A 25,496-nucleotide genomic window follows, 5' to 3' on the forward strand; every position below is an offset into this window, starting at 1 on the left:
AATCCAGATCTGGCTCATATCCCGGGATTCATTACACAGATAAAATGTTTCAATAACTACCGCATGCGGGAACTTTTACCCAACTCTGTCTTTGACCTTTAACCCAAACTGCTTCCAGATTTTAAGTTCCAGTTTATCTTAAATTTGGTCCTGCCCACTCTCTAAATAATCTTTTGTGTTGGGACTTACGTTTGAGGTCTTTGTTGCCTTTGACCCCTCCCTCTTTCTCTGCCTAGTGGTTTAAACCATTTTTGGTATGATGGTCAACTTGTCCCATCCCAGGAGGACCAGGGTTTCCCTGCTCAAACCTCCTTACTCCTCCCCTGATTGTTTGGTCCCAAGACAAGCTCAGCTTTAGACCCTCAGTGGGAATACCTAAATACTTTTCAAATAAGAGAAGAACAACACTGAAGAGGAGATGGTTGAAACCCAGTTTATTAGACCAGAGGCATGCGTCACCCAGAGCCCTGCCTGCTGTTCCCCTATCCAGTGCACGCTTCTTGGCCTTGTTCCTGCTTCCTTCTGGGGAGGTAAGACCTCTATGGAACTCCTAGAAACCAAGAGTTTCCAAAGATCCTATAGCCTTACTCTCCAGCTCCAGACCAATGCACAGGTGACCTGCCCACAGGTCCTTTTCTGGGATTGGAGACCAAAAGACATTTGGGCAGAGAAGGCCTGGGAATGGGTTGGGGCTCTGGCCTGGGAGGAGTCCCTGGTGGAGGGGGTAGGGCAGGCCCTCCACTTCACTAGTCTCTCATAAAGGTAGGGAGGAACAGAATAGCAGAGCTTTCCAACTCCTCCTCTAGGCCTGTATCTTTCCTCCCACTACCAAACCCTACCTCACCAGAAAATATAAATGGTGGGCTTGGGTATCAGGTGAGGAAGGGGGGCTGGGCACCCAAAAGGAAGGAAAGGCCACTGACTGAGGACCTCAGCTTCTGCCTGCCAGCAACCTGCTGCCCCAGCTTCAGGAGTCACCAATCTCCAGCTCCTTTCTGTTTCTGACACTCTTGGCTTATTATCCAGAAAAGATCTCCATCCCCTAGGTAGGGGCTATCTTTGTAGCAACCCCTTCCCTGGGGAGGCCACGGTAAGCCAGGCAAAGGGCATTGGGATGGGTGGAGCAGGGGAAGGGAATGTTAAGGCTGCAGGGAGCAAAGAGGGTGCCCGGGTGGGTTGTGGGGAGAGGATGAGGCCAGAAAGAGGCAGAGCTTGTGATTCACAGCTTCCTTTGTCGCCACCGAGACAGTGCGAAGGTTACAATGCGCGTGTCGTCTCCTTGTGCTTCTCAGAGGGATGTGTGTACACAGTACAGACACCAGGGGAGAGAGTCCAACTCTTTATACAGGCGAAGGCATTCAGAGACCAGGGAGGGGGCAGAAACATAGAAGGGGAAACTTAGGGTGGGAGGATGGTTCTCAGAGACAAGAGGGGATGGGGTAGAGACAGACAGGGTTAGGGTAAAGTATATACAGAGATATAGCAATATAGAGTCTGTATCATATAGAAATAGAAAATGCAGATGAGGTTGTTGAGAGAAGCAAATGAAGTTGGGGAAGAGGACTTGGGAGAGTTCCATAAGAAAATTTATGGATGTGGCCTCTGCAAGGGCCTCTGGGAGAGAGACCAGTGAGGTCAGGCACCAGTGCCCCTCTCCCTGAACTGGAAGCTAACCAGCCAGGTCTTTTATGGGATGGTAGAGGAGGGCTGCCTCTTGGGATTTCTCTCCAGCAGCTTTGGGTTGGGGGTGAACTTGTGATATCAAGACATGACCTACAGCACCAGGGCCACTTCTTGTCCCCGTCTCTACTTCTTCAGTGGATCCCCCACTCCCACCCCCTAGAGATTCCACATGGTGGAAGGGAGTGGGACTAGGGTTCTATTCCTGCCTGGCAACTTCAGTTTGGGGACAGTCACTGGGCTGAGAGGGTCTCTTAAGGCTGGGGAAGCCCTCCCACTAGCCCTCCCCCTTAAGGTACATTCTCTGGTTTGGGTCCAAATTCCAGACCCCAGGGATCCCTTCCACCCCTCACTGGGAGGGGGCTTTGGTGACTGGTGGCAGCAGAATGTAGGTGGACACTCAGATGACAGACAGACAGAATTCAGGCTGGGAGCTTGGGGAGGCAGCACGGAGGAGAGAGGGGCAGCCTGAGGTCCCTTGCCCCATTCCCCCTTTTTAGTTTCTTTTTTAGATTTAGATTAGTTTAGTTTTGTTAAACATAAAAAGAATGGGATTGAGGCAGGGAGAGGATTCCATGTTTCAAGACTCCTTCCTCACCACAGACAAGAGGAAAGGATAGGATTGCCTGGGAGTGGGGGGCGAGTCCCCAGGGCAGATGTAGTGGGGCAGCTGGGGGCCCCCTCGCTCTCCTAGCCCTCCCCATCTAGGCCTTTGGTTTAGTGGCCTGCAGGGCTCAGCAGGTAAAGTCCTCAAACGTGCCTCGGGCCGGATGGTGAGGTAGGATGTTGGCAGCGTACGTCATCCCGGCAGGATGGCCCCGGAGGCTCTCGCACGGGTTCTAGGGGAAGGGCACGGACAGGAACTAGTTATCGGAAGGGCCACAGGTAGCGCTGGGGCGTTGGGGAGGCAAAGGAGAGAAGGCGGCATGGGGGTGGGGGGATCCTGGGGCGGTGGGGGAAGGGGCAGGCCGGAGAGCGCCCCTCGCTCGCTCCCTCACGTGTCTTTTGACGTCGTCCAGGCTGAGGGCCACGCCCTTGTCCGCGCTGCTCCTTTTGGACTCCTTCTGGCACTTCCCCCGTCGGCACAGCTTGTGCTTGATGACCTAGCACAGGGGCGGGGCGCGTGGGCGGGCTGGATCCCCGCCCCTGCGTGGCCACGCCCCTCGGCGCCCCGCCCCCGCTTACCTCGTAGGCGTAGTCGAAGAGCTCCAGCACCGTGAGGATGCTGGCCCCGATGAACAGCCCCATCTGGCCCCCAATGTCACCTGCGGGGGTGAGGGGCGCAGGAAGGTCAGTGAGGTCAGGACACCGTGGGGGCGTCAGGGCTTACTGGGACTGGGGCAGGCAAATCGCATTCGCAAAGGGATTGGCAGCCTTCGTGCAGAAGGATCGCAGAGGCAGACTCTGGTGGCATTTTTATTTTCTTCTCTATAATTGTCTGCATTTTTCTACTTTTCTAAAATGAACAGGTGTTTTTCAGGAAAAACAATTGTTTACAAAATACTCTAACACTCTTAGTCTCTGGGCCAATTTTAGGAGCATGTGAAATAGTCTCCACCTCCACCGCCACCGCCCCCCGCCGCACGCCTGTCCCGCCGCACGCCTGTCTTTTCCACTTTGCCCTAAGAAAAAGCTCAGCCCCCTTTTCTCACCGCATTCCAAGACAATAGGGTTTCGGGAAGGCCCTGGGGATGGGGGCCCTCATGGGACAGAGGTGAGCACCCTCTTTTGGGTGACAGGGTGCCACACCATGCCCATGGCATGGGAAGGGGACAGGTGCCATTGGCAGCTCACCCAGGAGCCCTGCAATCTCATAAGCCTTCTTCTGTTCAATGGTCTCATAGTTGAGGACTTCAAAGAAAATGTCCAGCACCAGGATGTTCTCCCTGCACAGGGGTTGGGGGAGGAGACCTAGGTTCAAGTCATATCTCTGCCTCTTATTAGCCCAGTGACCTTAGCAAGTCAGCCTCTCTGAATCTCAGTTTCCATATCCATAAATGAGATGCTGATGGAGTTTCCTGCCTTTTAGGGTTGTTGTGAGGATTAAATGAGATGCCATGTATGAAAAATGCTCTGCAGACCAGCCAGTATGAGGTGATCCCAGTTATGGCAAGAGGATGAAGAGGAGGGAGGAGAAAGGGATGCTTCCCCTGCTTATTCTTACTCTGATCTTCCCTCCATACCAACCCTAGATTCTCTGGTTCCCTCTTGGATCTTCACCGCATCATCTCCACTTCCTCCTGCCTGCTGGCTGCCGTCACACCCCACTCATACCTTTCGCAATCTCAGCCTGAGGGCCTTGCTCTCACAGTCAGAGCGCTTACCCTATGTACTGCTCAGACTTGTTGAACTTCTTTGCCAGGTACTTGGCTGAGGCTTTGCTGGGGATCTTGACCATGGACAACTCCTTGCCATAGCGGGTCAGATTGCAGGGCATTTCGCACACGCAGTACTCCTGGTCCTTCTCCACCAAGAAGTCTGTGCCCAGCCAGGTAAGAGGTGCCAGTTGAGTGGTGGCCTTCTGCCAACACCTTCCCAACACACACATCCTGGCCCTGTCCAGAGGAACCCTGGGCCCCCTCCTCTTTTCCTGACCTGCTCTTCATCTCAGCCCTGTGCCCACCCTAAGCTAATCCTCACCAAGCCTCCCCAGGGATATTTCTTAATCCTATATCTCATTCTCTCTGAGCCCTCCAGCGTCAACCAGCTGAGAGGCTGATGAAAGAGGGTGAAGGCCTTTCCCAGGTGACCCCCATTCATTTTCCATAGGGGCCTCTAAAGATGCTATTCTCAGCCCTAAAGTCAGATTCAGGTGAGGGTGCAGACTAGTCCAGAGGTTATCTGAAGCTTCTGGGAGCTTGGTCTGAAACCCATGTGCATGTGGCTGGCAGCACCTTTTCCCTCCCCCAGACTTCCCCAGGACAGGGAATCTCACCCAGAGCAGGATCTGCACACTCCTTGTACTGCTCTGGAGTGCAGTATGGGGCATCCCCTAGAGAGGAGAAAAGACAGTGGTGCAGGATGGAGATTAAAGGGGTCTTGTGATGGCGGAAGGCCTAGGAGGTGGAAGCTGGGAGAGAGTGGGAGCGTAGGCCTAGCCAGCCCCCAGTCTGCCCTGGAAATGACCCCCCCCCCAACAGTCCATCCCTACTAGGCCCTTCCCACCTATCCTTTTTGGAACAGGCAAGAGCTGAGGTTAGAGAGATGAGAGCCACATGGGTATGGGATGGGGCAGGCTGGAACTGGGGTGAGGAGGTTGATGTGGATGGGAAGCTCGTGAGGGGCAATGCAGGTCAAGGGACCCCAGGATTGTGCTTGGAGCCTTGGGGCCTGACCTGGCATGTGTACCATGCGGCAGTTGCAGTTCTCCACCAGGTAGCGCGTCTCACAGTCGATGCGGCAGGCGGTGATGCTATAGGAGTCGAAGAAATCCAAATCCGAGTCCGTGGTAACAGCTTTGCAGGTGCCCCAGGGTGGGGGCAGGTAGATGAGCTGCTGGGAGAGCCAGGGAGCTGGGGGAGTGTGGGAACTTCTCCCCAAGTTACCTTCATGGACTTCTCTGACAAGATGCATTACTCAGGAGTTCTGCCCCTTCTCCCTCTGCAGCCTCCGAAGGTCTCAGAGTTTACAGAACATTCTCATTCATTAGACAATTCGTGCTTCTGACAAGCCAGATGAATACCTAGGCCCTAGTTCACCTGTCCTTCCCATTCTTGTCACTCAGCACTCCATCTTGACCCCTCAACACCCTCCTCCCCAGGACCGGCCTCCCATAGTCCTCTCACCCGCTGCTCCTGGCAGGCCACAAAGGTCTGGAAGCCTGGGGCCACGCCAAAGCCCAGCTGGTCGATGAAAGGAGGTTCATCCTGACTATGGATCTGCACTTTGATGCCCGCTTCGAAGGACGTCTCGTCTATGGGAATGAGGGAGTGTGGGTTGGGAGGGCTTCTGACTCCCCAATCCCCTTCAGAGCTGGGGGCATTCGACCTCTCCTGGGAATAAGCACAGCATACACTGGGACTGGGATGGGCGAGTCTGTGGATCCTAGCCCACCCCCGGCCTCTTTCTGGGTTTCCCAGCTCCATGCCATTCTGATGACCCCTGCGTCCTACACACTTCTGTCCTTACCTGGCTTCTGCTTTGCATCTTGGTGTTTCACATTCTCCCACAGTGTCACTGTCTCAGACGCTCTCCGTTTCTCCCCCTCCCTTTCTCCCTTCTCCCCCATCTCTCTCTCTGCCCCAAGGCCCCCCGAGACCAGACAGGCAGGCAGCCTGAGAAGAGAGGGAGTTATTTATAGAGTGAGTGGCGGCCGCTGATGGAAAGGATGACTGGTTACCTTGGAGAGTAACTGAGCCAGGAAGGGGGAGCCAGAGATATGTGAGTGTGGAAGTCAGGTAGAGTTGGAGATGGAGATGGCGGTGGCAAGACTCTAGGGGAGGGAGGGGGAGCCCGAGCCCTGCCAGGTCCCACAGTGGAGTCCAGGAGTCCCCTGGCAGAGGCTGGGGCCAAGAGCAATGGGGAGGGGCCCCTGGCGGGTGACATACCAGTCTCTCCCCACACTGGCAGGTACTCATCCTGCTGAATGTCCAGCATGATTTCCAGCCCATTGCCCGTCCCACCCTTCATGGTCTTCAGCCGTGGCCGCCCGTCTCGGCCCGAGTTGAACGTGTAGCACTTTCCGTACCGTGTGAAGACCTGGTGAGGCAGAGTGGAGAGCCTGAGAGTCCTGCCAGTCCCTCCTCACCAAAGGCTGTCCCCACATCACCCAGCTGCTGGAATCTCAACACCCTTTGGGAACGATTCCTCCTGTGTAGCCCATTCTCCATCTTTTCCTCTCTCCCACCTGTTCTCTGCCCTTCTTTGCCCCGCTGTGCCCTGGAAAGCTGATCCCGGTGGGGTGCATTGCCTGAGCTCCATTGCCACCAGGGTGGGCTTCTGGTTGGATTTGTTTGGCCAATGGGAGCATCAGTGAGGGCTCAGAAGGCAGGAGGAAAGACTGGGTACTGATCCTTCTCCACCCCTCCCCTCTGTAATCCTGGCAGTGTCATAGGCCCTCCGTGACTACAAATCCTGCCAGGAGAGCTCCCTCCAGAGCACTGTTTCCTTTTGTGCTCCTTCAGCCTAGACGTGATAACAATTTCCTACTCTTACTAGCTGCCTTAGCCCCCCTCAGTGGTTTCCTTAACACTGCCCACAGCTGTCAACAGTCCCATTGTTAAAGTCTTTTCAATGGAACCGTCAGGTGGTAATCTTTTCCCTGCCAGGACCCTGACATATGCACCTTCATCACCAGGATCCTGTCCCTGCCAGATCTCTGGTTCCTCCTTGGGACCCTCCCGCAGACCCAAGCTCCTGAGGCCTTCTGAGACATCTCTTCTCCTAGATTTCACCCCAGGTGTCTGAAATCCTGCTCTCCCCAAGACCCAAGCTAAGCTTTTTCATTTCCTTGAGCCATTAGTCCCTTATGTCTCTCCCACTATCACTAGAAGTGGAAAGTAGACCCAGTTGCCACCCCAGGGACCGTGCTCACCCAGGCACCAGCACCTCTCCTTCCAGCACCAGGGACTGAGCACCCAACACGTGGTATGTTCGACAATGCTTTTGCAGAACTAGGAGGGCCTCAGAAGGTTACTCGGGCCTGGGGGCAGTCTCCCCAGTCCCCCTACTCCATGCCCCAGCACAGCCCTCATCACAGCTCTGATCACACAGCTGCAGAGAGCAGCGTAAACCAATTCTTCATGGCCCTTTTCCTATAGCTTCCATGAATGGCCTCAGGTTCCCACAAATGGGGTAAATGTGCTGTTACTACTGCTGGATGGTGACAAAGTTCACAGAGTGAGTCATAAGGTGAGTACAGACAGCTCAGAGAAGGGAACAGACAAAAGAGTTTCAGGCTAGACTGGAATAGTGGGGGGCAGTGAGGGCTACTAGGAAATAGTCTTTACTCCCTCCCCACTTCCTAGAACAGCCTTCTTCACTCCCCTCTAGAAAACATGCTGCCCTCCCCCGTTTTGTGGGTGAGGTCCAGATATGAGGCCAAGAGAGAACCCTGAAGGCTCCTAACCTGAAGCCCCACCACTAGGTCTTGTGGCACTCAGCCATGGGTTGCAGGCTGGGCACCGCAGCTCCCGAGGAGGCGCCCCAGCCTTGCTCTGGCTTAGAGGACCTGGCAGCCGAGCAGTGGGTTGCTGCTGCCACCTGGTGGCTCTGCATGGGAAGTGTCTGCTCTACCCTCAGGTCCAGAGGAAGCCAGGTGGATCCCTTCCTTGTCCCGTGTTCCCTTATCTGCTGGCCTTCCTGAGGCCCAGTGGCCCAAACCCCCAGGTCTCTCTGTATGTCTGCGGTCATCCCATGATGCACTGACATGATGACATGCAGCTGCTCTGACACTAGGGAAGAGGCGGGGGACTGAGGGATGGTGTGCGGAGAGGGAAGGCCTAGCATCCGGACCTTGGTGGGCGGGAGAGTGGTCAGGCCAGACAGAGCTGGGAGGTGAACTGAGGAGAGGAGAGGGGGCCAGGTGGTCCCTCAGCAGAGAAGGCCCTAAAGCCCTGGGTGGGAGGGCCAAGTGGGAGGACAACTCTCCCAGTGGGGGCTTCCCTGGGATAAGGGTCGCAGGCCACTTAGTCTGAGCTGGGGGGAGGAGGAATGACTTAGAGGAGACCTGTTATTCACCCTCAGACACACACACACATACACAGCCGGTGGGGGACGGGGCACCCACAGGAGAGAAACAGGAAGACGAAGTGAGGGTGCTCTGAAGTCCCTGCTGTGGGAGCTGCTGACAAGGGTCATGGTGGGATGGAAGTGGGGTCTGTCCCCACCTCGCCATCATCTGCCTTTCACCTGCTCCTCCTGCACCTCCAGAGACCAGGTAGCACCCACCCAGCTTCAGTCCAGGGCTGACAGTCAAAATAGTGAACAACTGGTCAAGCACAGGCATCTGCCAACAGGTCAAAGGTTGACCTCACAGGTGGAGCAAGGTCCGGGGGCCTTGCTGGACCATGAGAGGTCTGGGGAGGGGCAAGCGAGGATGGAGACACCAAGGGCCTCAGGACAACAGCTAATTACCAATTAGGAGAGACACAGTTCAAGATTCTAACAGGAAGCCCGGTACCGGTGTGGACCTGGGACTATCAGCCGGCTCTAGACCCTGGGCCCCTGGGTGAGCGCTGGCCCAGTTGGGCCGGGCGAGGTGGGGGCAGCACAGTCACTAGCCCCAGCCCCAGGAGGTGATGGTCAGGGAGAGCCGTGGCAGACACTCTCTGGGTGCTGTACCAGGCGTGGGCCCCCACTCACCACTGAGAAGTTGTGGGGGCCACAGGGCCCTCCTTGGTAGGAACAATAGAGCAGCATGTCCTCCAGCCGGTGGCAGGAGCGATTGTAGAAGCGGTGCAGGTTAAAGGGCTCCCCAGAGAAGGCCTCAGGCCCTGGTGGAGCCAGGGGCACCCCAGGGTCATCACTTTCATCCAGCCCCAGCATGGGGGCCAGATAAAGTAAGTCAGGGTAGCTGAGCTGGGACAGCCGCACGGCATTGGTGTTGCACAGGGTGACTGCCGGGAAGGCCAGCTCCGTGGTGGTCACTTCATGTAGCAGAGTCACGTGTGGGTAGCTGAGGTAATAAGCAATGCGGTCCCCTACCTGGCACAGGAAGGCACCCAGTGCAAGGACAAAGGCCACTGCCCATAGGGCCTGCTTTGGTCCTGGACCCCCCTCCACAAAGACGTGGCTGGCGCCGTGGAGAGTGCAGCTATTGGCAAAGGCCACCAAGTCCACGGGCAAATCCCCCTCATTGGCTTCCTTCCTCGTTGCATCCTTTTCCTTCTCCTCTTCCTCCTCTTCTGATTCTGAGTGGTCCTGCTGCTGCTGGTGGTGGCGGGGCCCCCATGCATCTCCCAAGGGCCCTGGAGCCTCCTCTCCAGAGGAGAATGACACAGAGCAGAAGATCTGGATGGGCATCTTCTCCAGGGGCCTCCTGGTACCAGGGGGTTGGCAGGACAGAAGGGGAAGGTGCCGGAGGGGAAGGACAGGGTCAGGCAGGGCCGGCCACCCAGCCCGCCTGCGGGGTGTCCGCTGCCGCTGGGGCTGGCTGGGGCTGGCCGTCCTTCCTAACCGGCCTCTGTGGCAGAGTGGCTGAGATGGGCGGGGCGTGGAGAGGAGGACCAGCCTGCCCTGCCAGGGAGGGCAGGCGTCTGGCTGATGAATAATTGATGGCAGTGGCAAAGGGAGGCTGATGGAGAGGAGGGGGCCGCAGCCCCTTTCCTGTCAGCCGCTCCAGCAGCACAGAGGGGGTTTAAGACAGAGTGGAAACCCTGGAAAAGGGCTGGGATTCCTGGTACCCACTTCCCCAGGTGAGGGGGGACCCAGCTCAGTCCTTTGCTCCCAGTGCCACGATGACCTCAGCCAGCAACAGTCCACCCGCCCAGGACACACACCCCCATGCTCTCCCTCATCCTTCAGTCTGTTCCTCAGCACCCCTCAGCACCCCCATCCCAATTCTGGGTCTTCTCCCTCATTCTCACCTGGCTGAGTTATTCCTCTGGGATATCTGAGCTCCCAACCCCTGCATGCTCTCAGACCTCTAATTCCTCTCTAATTTCTCTTGACCCACAATTCTCCCAATTATTTCACTGACCCCCAATTCTCTCAACCTACCCTTAGACCCTGATCCCCTCTAATTCTTCCTTTGATCCCCAGTTCCCTTCCAATCCCTCCCTGACCCCAATTAACTTTCTGTTACTCCCTGAACCCCCATTCCCCTTGATCCCCAGGTTCCCTCCAGCCAGTCCCTGGCCCCCAGCTCTCCTTCAGGTCAGCTCTGCCCACCCCTATGCTGAGCTGAACTTAGCTCTCTTTCCCTTCCCCCACCCCCTTCTGTGGCTTGTGTGGCAGCCCAGGTTCCATTAGCAGAGATCTCTCACTGACCACAGACTCATTTCTGGCCAGTTCCCGGCGCTGGGGGGAGGGACCCTGTCTCTTGGAGCTGGAAAGCTTGCTGGCAGATCGCCACTGCCCTTTCAGCTTGCCCACACCCCAAGGTTCGGAATAGGAGTTTGGTGGGTGGAAGAAATTGAGATCAGTGCAGAGACAGGGTGATCCTGGGTCAGGTGGAGACATCGCGAACCAACCTGGGGTTCTCCCTAAAGGCTCCAGTCTTTCAGACCCCCGGACCCCTCAGGCTCCTAGGCTCCCCTACCCCCAATTTACCGCTCCCTGCCCCCAGGCCCCTGGCCCCTCTGTGTGCTCTGATTACTCAGGCCCACTGGTTGAGGAACTTGAGCCACCAGCCAAGTCTCTAGGGCCAAGAAGGTGACCTGAGTGGAGGAGGGGAAGAGAGGGAGGGAGGTTTGGCAGATTAACCCTTCCTCTGCAGGGCCAGAGGAGGAGCGGTGGGGCTAGACAAATCTCCCCACTCCTTAGCCATCCCATAGCCCCAGGCTGCATTCCCCTTCCTCCTTCTGTCCGCTCCCTCCCTGTGCCCACGTGGCTTCCTTTCTCCATTTGCATACGGAGCCCCTGGAGTGTGCTGGGTTGGGATTCAGGGTGCCAGGTTCTAGAAGAACTGACTGTTATGGAGACTTAGGCCTCAGCTTTGCTGCCGGGAACACAGAGGCCTCAGGAAGAGAGGAGCCTTGAGCTCCAGCTCCTCCCCACCCTTATGCCCTGAGTCTGGCCTCATCCTCTTTTGCCTACACAACTGGGTCTCCCTGCTGCCCCACCGCTGCCTGCAGTTTCTCCCCACCTTCAGTGCTTGCTTTGTGAATCTGACCATCCTCCTGCTTAAAGACCTTCTCTCCACAGCGCATCCTGGTAAAATTCACCCTCCCCAAGCGGGGGAGTTTCCTCTCCAGCCTCATGTCCTACCACTGCCCCTGCACCCCAGGCCAGCATCCAGCCACCATGGCCCTCCCCAGACACAGGGGGCTTGTCCACAGTTCCCCGTCTTCCCTCCCCAGACTCCATCTGGAGAACTCCTACTCATTTTTCAAGGCCCTACTCACATGCTTCCTCCTCTGAGAAGCCTTCCTTGACTCCACAAGGCCCAGTTAGTGCCCACTCAGGGAACAGACTGAAGGGTCCAGTTCTGCTCAAGGCCCTTCAGTCATAAGTAGTGACCAGTAGCTCCTCGAGGACAGGGACAGTGACAGTAAAAGAGCAGGACCCAGAGACCATGCAGAGAAACAGGAAGCGAGAAAGACCAGGAACAGCCAGGACAACCAGAGACAAGTCACTGCAGAGATGAGGAAAGAGACCCCCACCTTCAGCTGATGTCCTTAGGCGTTGAATTCATGTTTCCTGCCCCATGTGTATTTTCCTCCTGCCTAGCAGACCTCAAGCTCTCAGAGGACAGGGGCCTCCTCCTTTCCATCTGCCCAGGAGTGGTCCACAGGTGGGTTGGGGTGGGGGGCAGCCTAGGCTGAGGCTTAGGCTGGGGAAGCTGCAGCTGCCCATGTGTCCCATGCCCACTAGAGGGCATTGTCCCCCTCCTTCAGACATCCTGGAAGGGGAAGCCCATTGGATTTCCAGAAGAAAAGACATTGAGGCTTGGGGTCCCCCCCCGCCCCCCGCCAGAGAGAAGAATGTGCACACACAGAGCAGCTTCTAAGGACAGCAAGCTTGGACAGCCGGATACCTCTTCCTCTACACCAACACTGAGACCCACACAGCACACCTGCACATCACTACACACACACACACACACACACACACACACACAATTGCACTTCCTCCCTTTTCCATCCCCTGTATCCTTGCTGCTCTAGCATTCTCTCCCAGCTCCATCTCATTCAAGTGGACAAATCCAAAATTTTCACAGTAATGAGAAGGTGAGGAAAGTGTCAGGGGGCATACACAGACCCCCAGGCATACACAGAAGGCCCCAGGAGAGGTGCCCAAGCAGTCACACACACAGAGCCAGGCTCAATTCTGAGCCCTCTGTCCCCACCCAGAACTTCTCTTCTGTTCTGCAGTGTGTAGGGAGTGAGTGGTTTCTGACTTTTTCTATGTCTCTTTCTGAATTCCAAACCACCCCTCACAATGTTTCATGGTTTTCAATTCATATCTCACGGGATCCTTACACAGCCCAGTGAAATAAGCAGGTATGAGTAACTTCACCCCCATTTGACAAGTGAGAAAACGGAGCCACCCCAGCCTATTCAAGTCTCCCGGAAAGCAAGTAGTGGGCTGAGGCTAGAATTAGGTCATCTCCCTCCAAATCCCTTGCTGCTTCATTCTGTCATTTCCTCACTGCCACGGTGGAGAACAGATAATGGACCTGCCCTAATGGAGCTTACTGTTTAACAAGGGAGATGGACATCAATTTAAAAAATGAAAAAATAAGTATTTAATTGCAAACTACTAGGAGTGCTATGAAAAAAAATAATATGACTCTGCAGGGATAAATGACAGGGGGACCTGACCCAGACTGGGGAATCAAGAGGCTTTCTCTGAGGAAGTTATGTTTGAATTGCAATCTAAAGAATGAAGGCCAGGCGCGGTGGCTCACGCCTGTAATCCTAGCACTCTGGGAGGTCGAGGCGGGTGGATCGCTCGAGGTCAGGAGTTCAAGACCAGCCTGAGCAAGAGTGAGACCCCGTCTCTACCAAAAATAGAAAGAAATGATTTGGACAGCTAAAAATCTATATAGAAAAAATTAGCTGGGCATGGTGGCACATGCCTGTAGTCCCAGCTACTCGGGAGGCTGAGGCAGGAGGATTGCTTAAACCTAGGAGTTTGAGGTTGCTGTGAGCTAGGCTGACGCCACGGCACTCACTCTAGCCCGGGCAACAAAGTGAGACTCTGTCTCAAAAAAGAAAAAAAAGAATGAAGAGTAGTAATTAGGTAAAGATGTGGGGGGTGGAGGGGGGTGGGTATTCCAGACAGAGAACAGAGTGTGTGCAAAGGCCCTGAAGGAAGAAAGCTAAGACGAGGCAGATGTGGCTGGAGAGGTGCGTAAGCGCGGGCAAGACCCAAAATACTCAGGGCCTTGAAGGCCATAGGAAGGATTCTGGTCCAAAGACAAAGGAAGGCTTTCAAGTGATCAGAGCTGTGTTTTGGAAATACCTCTCTGCTGCAGAGTGGAGGAACCAGAGGGGCTGCTGGAAGGCCTGTTAGGGAGCCATTGCAGTGGTCCAGGTGAGATACGCAGTGGAGGGTGGCTTGGAACAGTGGGTAGAGTGGAAATACCCGGGGGGCAAAATTGGCAGATCCTGCCAAGGCAGGTGAGGGAGATGGGAGGTCAGGGGTGACTTCTGGTTTGCATAACTGGGTGAGCAGTGGGGTGGCTCCCTGGATCAGGCATACAGGTAAAGCACTAGTCTGGGAGGTAGAATGATGAATTTGGTTTTGTACATGCTGGTTATGAGGACCCTTGGGGACATCCAAGTAGAGATGTTAAGTGGGAAATTGGCCACTGGGGCTGATGCTAAGAGGAGAGAGCTGGGCTGAGACATAAATTTGGCAGTCGTCAGTGTGTAGATGGCATTTGAAGTCATGAGTGAAGATGAGACTGCCCAAAAATAGAATACAAAGTTAAAAAAAAGATAGAAAAAAAAAGGCCTGATTTGGCAGCATATGCTAAAGCTAAACAGAATCCTACCCTATGACTTAACTACTGCCCCTAGTTATATACCCAAGAGAACTGAGTGCATATGTCAACCAAAACACATGAACAAGAATGTTTGTAGTAGCTTTATCTATAATAGCCAAAAACTAGTCACAACCCAAAGTCTAGCAACAGTAGAAGGGATAAATAAATTGTGGTCTATTCACACAATGAGATACTATACAGCATTAAAAAAGAACCAGCTACTGCCACACACAAAACAACATGGCTAATCTCACAGACATAATCATAAGCAGAAAAGACAGACCAAAGAGTATATACTGTATGGAGGATACATATACTCTAGGAAGTTCAAGAATAGGTGAAACTTATCTATACTTATAGAATAGTAGCTAACTCTTAGGGGTAGTATTAACTAGGAAAGGACCTGAAGAAACTTTCTGGGGTGCTGGAAATGTTCTATACCAATGTAAAGACATACCAATATAATGTGCAAAATATTATGTTGTAAGACATATCAGCATAAAAATATACCAATGTAAAAATTCTTTAAGCTGTAACATTAAATTGTACTCTTATGGTTTAAAAGAAGAGTAAAGCTTGGGACTGAGCCTTGAGTAGTGACAACACTTAACGGCCAAGTAGACAAGAATGAACTGGCAAAGAGACAGCGGAGCAGCTCGACATAGAAGGAAAACCAAGAGAATAGCTCAAAAAAGAGGTGGTGGTCAACTATTTTGAATGCTATTTTGAGAGATCAAGGATTAAAATGTTTGCTGGGCTTGGCAACATGAAGGTCTCTAGCGGCCTTAGCTAGAACCAATTAGGAGGAGTGGTGGGGTTGGGGAAAGAAGGCAGCCTGGAGTGGATCAGAAAGTGAGTTAGCAATAAGGAAATGGAGACAGTGAAATATACACATCACTTCTAAGAACTTTGTGAAGGGAAGCAGAGAGATACTATAGGATCTGGAGGGCGCTGTGAAGTTGAGAGATGTATGTGTTTTCATTTTTATCCTAGCCCAAAGCCTGATATGTGGTAAGTGCTCAACATATGTTAGCTCTCGTTATAGCTATATATTTTAAGATTGGAGCATCTTAAGCATGTTTCATTGTCAATGGGGCAGTTTTACTTGAGAAGGAGAGACTAAGTGTAGACCAGGGAAAGGCAGAATTAGTAGGACAAAGTTCCTAAAAAGGCATACGGGGATCAGATGAAAAGAGCAGGTGATTTTAGCCTAGATAAGATGGATGCTCCCTTCCAGGGGTTGATACCGGATGAAGGAGAAGACCTTGTCTGAGGCTTCTGTTTTCTCAGTGAAGTGGGAGGCAAGGTCATCTGCTGAGAGTGAGAGAGGAGCTAGGAAGGGTGGTGATTTGAGAAGAGTAGAGAAGTTTGCAGTAGTCAACGGGGAGAGCAAGTTGACCAGGAAAATACGGTGGGATTGCCAGGCAGCACTGCAGGCCCATTTAAGGATGTTGACAGCATGAACACAATATGACATCAAGCTGCCCTGGTGTGTGACTTCCTTCGGTACAGCCTGGCTCCTCTGGTGCCAACCTGGACAAAAGCAGTTGTGGGTTCATCCAAGGCTGGGACTTGACTAGATGATGCAGTGAAAAGGCAGAGGTGTCAAAAGACTTGGCCCCCCTCAACTTTGCACCTGTTCTTCCTCTTACTGCCCCACTACACTGCTTCTCAACTGAGCACCCTCCTCCACACACACTCCTGCTCCTCCAGCCACTCACAAAGAACCTGGACTTAGAAGATGTGAAGTCAGGGTCCCACTCTGTCATTTCCCAGTTGTGTGACCTCAGGCAGGTAACACAATGCCTCTGAGCCTCAGTTTCCTCATCTTTCCAATGAAGATGTTAGCATTTTCCTACCTCCCAGAATTATGAGCATCATATGAGCTAAAGTAAAGGGAATTTGTAAATTGCAAAGCACGACTGAAAGAGATGATTAATTTTGCTGGTATGCACTCTGAATGCAACCAGAGGTTTGCCTGCACAAAAGCTTTCTCCCACAGCCACACACACTGAGCTGCGTCTGCCCACATACACCTCCACATACTTCCACTTCACACTCTAGTCCACATCCACATTCTCCCCCAGATATGCACACGGAGGTGCACATGTGTGCTTGCACACCTGGGGTGCACATGCAGTGAGCGGGTTGTAAGGAAGGCTGTGTGAGATGGCTGCTGTCCGTGGTCAAGGCCACTGCAGCAGTGCCTCCCCTAGGGATGTTCTCAGCCTGGGACACTGATGTGACACACCAATTAGAGACACATGACACTAAGCTACACAACCCAAATCCCCAGGCCCCTAGGACTATCAGCCACATTGAGGGCGTGCACATGAGAGGTGGGAAAGGATTTTCTTTCCAAGAACTCAGGATCTCAGAAAGATCACAGCTTGCTCTCCCTCTCCCTCGTAAGTGGCCTTAGAGAGCCTGGAGTAGCAGAGTCTCTGTCCTTAACAGTTTCTTAAGAAAACTTCCCCTTAAGGTGAATACACAGCAGTTTCATGCTCATTTTTAAATATTCCATGAGGAAGATGTCTGACACATGTATCCAGGTGAATCGGCGATGCACATCCATTACACGTGGGCCCGCGTGGGCTTGGCCAGAGAGTCCCAGGGGAGGGGCTTTTCTGGAGGCTGAAGGAGGGGCTTCCCTTTGACAATGAATAATGTTACAACTCCTTATAGAGCCCTCTCCTCATAGGAAATTGTGCTTAGATGAGAAATGGAGCCAGGTGGAACTCTGCCCAAAATAGAACCCAGGAGCCCTAATGCCCGGCCCCATCCTCTACCCTAACTAGGCACCACTTCTCGTTCTTTCTGTCTCCTTCCCATTTTTGCCTCCCAGAAGGCCCACCCAAGTGTCCTGGTTGGAAAGTTCTCAGCCAGAGAATAAAGGCTTTTGGAGCAGCCACTCAGACATACGAGTGCCAGGCAGGAGAATGGCCCCTGCTGGAGAGAACTAGCTGGTTAATCAGCTGTGGAATATGGGGCAGGGGAGACACTAACACATTCTATAAAACTGGCATTTTCTGAGAAGCTGAGCTGGGCTGGGGAGATTGGGAGGATTCCACCTGGTGCTGAGGTCCTCTCATCCCTAGCATGATCCTCCTTATTCTGAAGCCTCCAGCTTCCTTTAGTGCCACCCCTGCCCTCAGCCCCGAGACCCCCGTGCTGCACTGACCTTCCCTGGCACAGGACTTGGCACTGAGAGGTGGCACTGTTATAGGAATGAGTCAAGTGGAGCTCAACACTCCCCATCCCTGCTCCTCATTCCTAATATCCAATCTCCCTCGCCATCCCCAGAATTGAAATTGCTTTCCACAAAGTGAAAGCACACTCAGAGGGAACCCCCACCCACAGCGGAATGCACCAACCTCTCTGCAGGCCTCCCCTCTTCCTCCGGGACACATGGGGTGGGGGTGGGGGTACAGTGGCCTACTTAGGGGTTCTCCACCAAGGCCCAAGGCTTGGAGGTCTCTTCCTCCTCAGCCCTCCACTTCCAGGCTCTGCCCCCAGAGGCACTTAGTCACTTACATCAATTCCCTATTACTTTAGCCAACAGCCAGGAGATCAATTAGCTTTGAGTAGCCTCTTAGCTGATAGCAGCCCAGGGAGAGGGGTGGAATCAGAAATGACTGGAGCTGGGGGAGAAGGGGAGGAGGTGAGAGAGGAAACTAAGTTACCCAAAGGATGTTTGTGTATATCTGTGCATGAGAGAAAGGGCAAAGGAGCAATCTGAGACCCCAACTCAGGGTCCATCCCTGCGTTCCTGCTCCAGCCTCTTCTCTCCACCCCTCTATGTTCAGTTTAGACACTTCCTGGGGAGGGAAGGAGAGAGGGGAAGGATAGGGCAGGAGGGGTGTCTGTGCACCCTGGGGCTGGAGGGCCCCTTCTCCAAAGTGAACCTCTCCACTTCAGCCTCTTCTATCCCTCTGCAATCTGTTCATGTTTCCCCTCCCACCCCTACCCCTGAAGACCACAAGGCCCCTGGGAGGGGCTACCCATGACCCTGCTTCCTCTCTGCACAGCAGTTGGACAGCCTTCCCCTCAAGGGCCCTCCCTTCCTAGCTGGAGGGAACGGACCCAGGTTGTAAGGTCAGGCCTTCCCAAGGGACTCCCAGGCTAGTCCTGGCCCTCCCTGGGCCCTGCCATCCCTGGCCTGCTTGCCTTAAGATGACCTCTCTGTCCCGCCTCTGGGTCCCAGGATCACCCACCCACACCCACCTGTCATGTTAGCCCCTCACTTCCCTAGGTGCTCCAGGAGATTCCTGGCCCCCCCCCAGAACCTAGGAGGGATTTCTGTGCCCACACCCTTCACTCTACCTCTCCTCTGGGGGTTCTTGTCTCCAGGATGCTGGGGGAGACTCCTGTGGGTCCCCTGGGATTCCTGTCCCCCAACCCCACCCTCCTGAGAGAGATGATTATTTGCTCCACAAACCCACCCCAGGACTTCCATTGTTTTCCCTCCTCTTCCTCCTCTCCTAGGGTCCAGAAGTGAATTCCTGCTTTTCTCTCCCCTAGGCAAACGGTCTGGGTCTCAGCCGGAGTAGGGGTGGCACAGGGCAGACTGGGCAGCCATCTGCTGCCACCTCCCCCCCCCCTTGCTGCTGCTCAGCATTCCAGCCACATCAGCCGCTCCCACTGCCAGGGACAGACAAGGTGCAGCTGGAGGCTGGCACCAGCTGCGACTGTGCTCACTCCCGGCCCCCGCCCAGACACCAGCAGACAGCTGCGCCCCCGCCCCCCTCCATGGAACCCCTGCCCTGCCTTGGCCTGGCTGGCTTCAAGGTGGGGTGGGAGAGAGGAGCCTCAGCCTCTGTTGCCTTGGCAACCAGGCACCCCACCAGGAAGGCAAGGAGGTGGCTTCAGTAGAGGGGGCCTTGTGGTTGGGCCTTTGGTTCCTCTTTTGGTAGCTCAGGAGGGAGCCACTGAGGCCCACCCAACCCGATTGCTGTGAGGCTACTGCTCCCGTTGCACTTCTGCCTCTTCTGTCCCAAAGGGTTTCCAAACTAGTCTCCCAGATTCATCTCAGGTTCCCCATATTTTCCCCCACCCTCCTGAGCTGACTCAGCCACACATGGAGGACGGACTCTGGCCAAACACTCTGTGACCACCCATCCGTCCCCTGCAGTTGAGCAGGATTCAGAAGTGTATCTGGGGCCAGGTGCGGTGGCTCACGCCTGTAATCCTAGCACTCTGGGAGGCTGAGGGGGCGGATCCTTTGAGCTCAGGAGTCTGAGACCAGCCTGAGCAGGAGCGAGACCCCATCTCTACTAAAAATAGAAAGCAATTAGCTGGACAACTGAAAATATATAGAAAAAGTTACCTGGGCATGGTGGCACATGCCTATAGTCCCAGCTACTTGGGAGGCTGAGGCAGAAGGATCGCTTGAGCCCAGGAGTTTGAGGTTGCTGTGAGCTAGGCTGATGCCATGGCACTCTAGCCTGGGCAACAGAGTGAGACTCTGTCTCAAAAAAAAAAAAAAAGAAGTGTACCTGGGGGAGTGCCTGTTACTGCGGACCCTCATACGAGGATCCAGGGTCTTTGAGGGACCAAAGTAGCCTCCTTCCTACACCCTCCCATAACTGCCCTCGAGAGACAGGGCTCTTATTGTTTGGATGAGGGTTACCCTTAGAAATCCACAGAAAAGTCCACATTTTCCCCCACACACTATCTTTTGCAGACGCTTTGAGCAAAGGCCTGGACAGCAAGGGCAGTGAGGGGAGTAGTCTCCCAGTAATCCTTCTGGGCAGGCCTCTGTAGCTCCTTCCTGAGTTGCCAAAAGAGCAACCAAAGGCCCAGCCTCTACCTTGGCCACTTCCTTCCCTCGGCTAAAAACCTCTACTCTTGAGGCTGCAAAAGATGTCAAGATGATCCCCCCAAGCCCTGACCCTATAGACAGATGTTTTCTTTCAGTGCGGCATCTGCCCAGGGGCTGATGCATGCTCCCAACACACCTCTGGGCTTAGCAGAGTATGGCAAGGATGTTAATCTCGAGACCAAAGAGAGAAGAGAGAGGTGGGGCAGAGGCAAGGAGCATGTGAGCCCTGAGGACTGGGGAGCTGGGGAAGATGCCTTCCCAACCCTCCTCCACCAGGGAGGTGTCAGACACAGATGCAGCCAGACTCAATCCATGCAGGAACATCCCAATCCATGCAGGAACATCCCCACGGACAGAAGTGGTGAAGTTCTTGACATGGAAAGGGGTTGGCAGGGAGGTCAACTAGAGAGGGCAGAAGGAGAGGCCAAGAGATTTGGGTCCAGCCAGATTCAGGGTCAGTCTTTGACACAGGCTGAGAAACAGCAGAAGCCTGGCCTTCCCTGACAATCCAGAATCAAGAAGTGTCAGAGTTGGGCCTGCAGGGTGCTGGCCTATATGTCTCTCCCCCTAGCAAAAAGAACTCAGATTGCTCAGAACTTTGTGAACCAACCATATCTCCACCTGACTACTTAGAATGCCCCTAGACAGCATGGACCAATTGCCCTTCAGTACCTCCATTAGTATGAGCCAAACACGTCTCAGCATCACCATTTGGAATCTTTCTGTACATGACGGACAAATGCAGCCTCAACTGAACACTTTCTATGGCCTGACTGTACCCCAGCTTTATACCTTAGCACCTTCCCAAGCTGAGCAAAGCACTTCTCTCCCTCATCTAACACGACAAACCATCCAAGCTAATAGGTTTTCTCTGTTCTTCCTGATGGTCCCTTCTGGTTACGTGTTGGGTGTGTTGGAGACGGGGAGGGCTCTCGCTTTCGCTTCCACCTTCACCTACAGTTCTGCTACTCCTGGAAACACAGTTCGTGAGCTTGGGAACTCTCTGGTCTCAAGCTCTGGGGAAACCAGGATTCTCCTATTGTAAAGAAGGAAAGGAGGGAAGGAAGTGGTTCTTGAATCCAGGCTAAGCTCCCTGTCAGCTCGGCTCAGCAGGGAGTGTGGCCATGTGACCTCTGTCCAGCAGGATTGACAAAAGTCCATGAGACAGGTCTGCAGAGCAAGGCATAGAGAATTGGGAAGTCTTTGTAACCTCAGCAGGAAACACTAAGCATGACCATGACTCCAACCTTCCTACACAGACAAATGTAGTTCGTGCTCCCATAATACTAGGAGGAAGCAAGCAGGTCCGGGAGAAAAAGGGAAGGAAGAAAAGAGGATCTGAGAGTGGAGCATTGAGAGTAGGAATGGAGAGCAAAGTGTCCTAGAGGAGACTGGGTTTTGAAGGAGTGATGGCCAGAACTGGAAGTGGACATGATAGCTCAGGGTCAGCTCTATTAATGAAGAGAGGCTTTGCACTGAGGCTTAACAAGACATGAGTTCAAATCCCAAATCTGTCACCAACCAGCTATATGAGCTTGGGCAAATCATTCTACTTCTTTGTGTCTCAGTTTGTGCATGTGTAAAACAGAGATAATATGATTATTTATCAAGGGGATTGAGGAAAGCCCATAAAGCATTTTGAAGAGTTATAAACATTGTCCTCTCCTTTGATATTATTCATACATAGCTCTAGGTCTTTTGGTCTCTTTCCAGCCTCTGTCCAGGTCTTATCCCTCAGCCATCTGTGTCACTTGCCCAGGATCACCTAGCACATCAGATGCCGACGTCAGTTCCCCTACAGCCTCCCTGAGGTGCCGGCCTGAGGCAGCCACACCGGTGGGTTGTGGGGTGTTTGTGAGGCATCTCCATTTTGAGAAGCAAAGGGAGCCTCCCATTCAGCCATGATCGTATATTGTGATCATCTCTCCTTCCTCAGACCCTGGCTCTGTGGCTCTTGCTGGCAAGGGGGGAACCTAAGTAGACAGCGTGCATGCGTGTGCATGTGTGCAGGGTGGGGCTGGCACGGACGGAACAGCCTGTCTGGCTATTTAAGAGGAAGCTTCCCTTTCCATGCCTCATGGTGTTTCTCAAGCTTTAATGTGTATCTGCGGATCTTATTAGAATGTAGATTCTAATTTAGTACGTCTGGGAAGTGGGGTGGCAAAGACCTGCATTTCTTTCAAGCCCCCCCAGTGATGGTCCCTATACTCATGTCAAGTAACAAGGCTGTAGCTTACCCACCACCCCCAGCTCTGACACCTGTGGCCCAGAAGGTAAGATTAGTGAGTTTGGGGCTATGCCAGGCCATGTGTGTATATGTATGTGTGTGTGTGTGTGTGTGTGTGTGTGTGCACTGTCCGCTCTCTTTCCTGCCATCACGGATGGCTCAGGCCCTCACACAGTACAAATGTGCCCCTGTGCTGAACAAAGTCCTCTCCTACCAGAAGCAAACCCTAGGACACACAACTTCCTCTTCCGGAGTAGCAAGCACCACGAGTGGCAAGCACCGTGAGAGGCCTGTCCTGTTCCCTGTTACCTATTCCTCAGGGGGTCAGGCTGACTCACATCCCACACCAGAGGATTCACTCACCACCTTGAAGTCTTCTGCACTGCAGACCTCCCCCCGGAAGTGGCAGGAGAGCAGCATGTCTCGAATGTCATGCCCTGCTCTGTCGTAGAACTCGCGCATGTTGAAGGGCTTGGGCTTGAAGCTGCGGAAGTTGGCCTTGTCCTGCAATATCTCCAGCTGTTTCTCATCTGCCATCTGTGTGTCTGGTATCTCATACCTGGAGCCCAGGGGTGAACAGCACATGGATCAGCATGACCACCAGTGTCTCACACCCAATGTGAGGAGGAAGGGAGCAGCTTCTAGCCTTGGGGATCAGGACCAGGCATAGGCAAGGAAGGAGAGCTGGGCATGTCCAGAGGACCTGCCACACAGGATCTGAGACAGCAGAAGGATCTGTAGTGGCTGCCCAGGAGCTGGGCACCTCAGCACACGGGTGGGAGGTAGCATGGATAAGGGTGGGGTGGGCAGAGAGACAACGCAGGAGCAATGGCTTTTATACTGTAGTCTTTACCCTTTAAAGATGATCTGTCCCCATCCCCCAAGTGAGGAGAAGGTCAAGACGTAGTGGCCAGAGGGAGGGCAGAGCTCATTCCAGAAAGGGTGGCAATGTCTCACAGCTCAGGTTGGGTAGGGGTAGAGCTATGTTAGACTATGCTGGGATTAGAGATTGGATGCCCTTAATTGGGTGCTTCACAGTACCCCAACTCCTCTGCTGTGAGTGGCAGGTTTGGGGGTGGTTAGAGGGCAGGATTGGCTGGGCTCTATGGTGGGTTAGGGAAGCAAACACCCTAACTGGAACTCGTACAACTCCGGGAGTGGGGCTGAGGGGTGGGTGGGAGCCACCCACCTGTTGTTGAGCAGGGCCAGCAGCTCCCCGGCATGATACAGGTCATTCTTGGAGACTTGGCTAAATCGGAACTCGTTGAGGTTGCACAGCGTGACGGCAGGGAAGGTGAGCTGGGAGGCAGCCACCTCGTCGAGCTTGGTGACGTGGTGGTAGCGGAAGTAGTACTGCACACGCTCTGTGCACACGCACAGCAGCACAGCCAGCGAGCCCAGGAAGCACAGGGCCCACAGTGCCCGCTTCAGAGACAGCCGCTCGTAGGAGAAGATGTGGGCCAGGCCGTGCAGCGTGGAGCTGCTGGCGAAGGCCTGGATGCTCACCGGCTGGACGCCACCCACCTCCTCCTCCTCAGCCTTCAGTTCCATCCTTGTCGAGGGAATCCTGGGGGTGGGGGGAGCACAGTTTGTCATTGTCCCAGAATGAGAGGACACATGGGGCCTCTCCAAATGTGTCCATCCGGAATCCCCATCTCCAGAGGTCACCACTCCTGGGGCAGAAGACTTCCCTGGTGTGCAAACCCAGAGGTGGCCAACCAGCGGACATATCCCAGGACAGGGTTTCTCCAAATACAGAAGCTGGGAGGGTCAGCTTAGGCCAAGAGAATGCTCTTCCAGGGAAGCTTCCCAGGCCGGGGAGACCCCAGATATAGTCATCTGAGGGTGAAAGGGAAGTCCTGATGCTCCCACAGGCAGGCACGAGAGTTCCCTCCAGATGTGGGGTCACTCTGGGACAGGAATGTCCACCCCATCCTGAAGATGAAAAGTCCCCTAGACGGGCTGAACCCTGGGTCAGGATCTCCTCTCCTGTTCAAGGGTATCCCCAGGGCTGGGCTCTCGCCCCATGAGTCAAACCTGGGCCAGAAAACCCCCCAAGGAGGTAGGTACATCTGGGCAGGGGCCCAGCCTTAGTCCTCACCCGCGGGTGTCTCCAGTTCTTATACAGGCGCAGGCTGTGTGTGTGTGTGTTAGGAGTGGGGGGTAAGGGGTGGCGGGCTGCCCGAGGTGGATGTATGGGGGGGGCGCGGTTCCTTATGACAGCGAGCTGTCCCCGCCCCGGACGCACCCCCACCCCTCCAGTCCAGCTTCTGGTTGCAGTCAGATCCCCTGCTCGCCCCCGCCCCCCTCCCCAGCCACCAACCGCCCCAGCAGCAGCTGGGGAAAGCCAGAGGGGAGGAGAGTCCTGGCTGCCGGGCGCTGGGGAGCCCCGCGGCCAAAGGCGGGGGGATCGGAAACCTACCTGAGGGGGCTTCGGAAAGCCGGCAGCCGGCAGCGGGTCCTGGGGCGCGGGACCGGTGGCGGGTTCAGCGCCGAGCCGCGGAGGGGCTCATGGCCCGAAGCCGGAGCCGGCTGCAGCCGCGGCACGCCGCGCAGAGCCCTGCAGGGAGCGGCCCGCCCGGCCGGCTCGGCTCGGATGTGTTCGCCCGCCCGCGCGCGCTAGCTCGCTCGCTCGCCCGCCTCGGCACGGTCCGCCCGGCCTCGGCGCGGTGCGCGGTGCTCTCAGCCCCGGGATCTGCGGGGATCCATCGTCCGGCCGGGAGGCGGCGGGAGGGGAGGCGGAGGGGGAGGGGAGAGGGTGCGCGTGCGCGCCTACGAGTGTCTGCGAGGGTGTCTCTGGGCGGGTGTGCGCGCGGGGCCCCCGGACCGGGGAGCGGGACCGAGGGCTCCCCCCACTGGCTCGCCCCCTCCTCGGTGCCGCTCTCGGCGGCGCTGCTTCCCTTCGGTCCCGGTCCCGGTCCCGGAGCCAGCCGTCTCTCTGCCTGTGAGGCCCTATGGCTTGTGTGTGTGACTGTGTGTGTGGGGTGTGTGTGCGCGCGAGTGTGTGCGCGCAGGAGAGAGGGTGTCTGCCCCTAGCGTCCCCCTCCCCGCGCTGTCTCCTTCGGATCGATGCTCCTGCCTCTTGCTGCTGCTTCCTCCGGTGGCACACACACTCGTGTACACACACAGACACACACATACACACACACACACAAGCTCCGAGTCACACTTGACTG

At 54.8% G+C, this 25,496-nt stretch overlaps 2 protein-coding genes and 1 pseudogene across 7 annotated transcripts in view; 1 reads left to right on the plus strand and 2 right to left on the minus strand.

The window, feature by feature from the left end:
- Nucleotides 1-329: 329 nt before the first annotated feature.
- Nucleotides 330-25,496, plus strand: part of RACGAP1 (Rac GTPase activating protein 1) — a 75,278-nt gene continuing 50,111 nt past the window's right edge. The window contains exon 1 of the mRNA XM_045554952.1: nucleotides 330-530. Within this exon, the coding sequence (XP_045410908.1) occupies nucleotides 451-530 (80 nt within the window). The 5' untranslated portion in view covers nucleotides 330-450. The remainder of the gene's footprint in view (nucleotides 531-25,496) is intronic.
- LOC123640392 lies at nucleotides 416-2,167 on the minus strand (annotated as a pseudogene). The gene has a single exon (XR_006735970.1). The product of XR_006735970.1 is annotated as an uncharacterized LOC123640392 (transcript).
- On the minus strand, nucleotides 416-25,062 carry ASIC1 (acid sensing ion channel subunit 1). 5 transcript variants are annotated; one of them, XM_045554958.1, is made up of 13 exons: nucleotides 24,743-25,062; nucleotides 23,510-23,887; nucleotides 22,684-22,879; nucleotides 6,538-6,618; nucleotides 6,228-6,378; nucleotides 5,466-5,593; nucleotides 5,016-5,172; nucleotides 4,616-4,672; nucleotides 4,005-4,158; nucleotides 3,475-3,566; nucleotides 2,866-2,945; nucleotides 2,679-2,783; nucleotides 416-2,519 (listed from the first exon to the last, which is right to left on the minus strand). In XM_045554958.1, the coding sequence occupies exons 2-13, from the start codon at nucleotides 23,869-23,871 to the stop codon at nucleotides 2,415-2,417; spliced, it is 1,668 nt and encodes a 555-aa protein (XP_045410914.1). In that variant the 5' UTR covers nucleotides 23,872-23,887; nucleotides 24,743-25,062; the 3' UTR covers nucleotides 416-2,414. The 5 variants fall into 5 exon arrangements, with proteins under 5 accessions (XP_045410914.1, XP_045410915.1, XP_045410916.1 ...); XM_045554959.1 differs by lacking the exon at nucleotides 6,538-6,618; XM_045554960.1 differs by lacking the exons at nucleotides 6,538-6,618; nucleotides 24,743-25,062 and having other exon boundaries at nucleotides 23,510-23,888.

This window comes from Lemur catta, chromosome 6 (genome assembly GCF_020740605.2).
Source record: "Lemur catta isolate mLemCat1 chromosome 6, mLemCat1.pri, whole genome shotgun sequence".
NCBI classification, from domain to species: domain Eukaryota; kingdom Metazoa; phylum Chordata; class Mammalia; order Primates; family Lemuridae; genus Lemur; species Lemur catta.

Excerpts from the sequence above, each read along its gene's own strand:
- ASIC1 (XM_045554956.1), bottom strand. The coding sequence starts at position 23,871 with ATGGAACTGAAGGCTGAGGAGGAGGAGGTGGGTGGCGTCCAGCCGGTG. Across the intron at positions 5,594-6,227 it reads GCCAGTGTGGGGAGAGACTG|ACGAGACGTCCTTCGAAGCG; the intron begins GTATGTCACCCG and ends TCATTCCCATAG. Across the intron at positions 2,784-2,865 it reads TCTTCGACTACGCCTACGAG|GTCATCAAGCACAAGCTGTG; the intron begins GTAAGCGGGGGC and ends CCCCTGTGCTAG.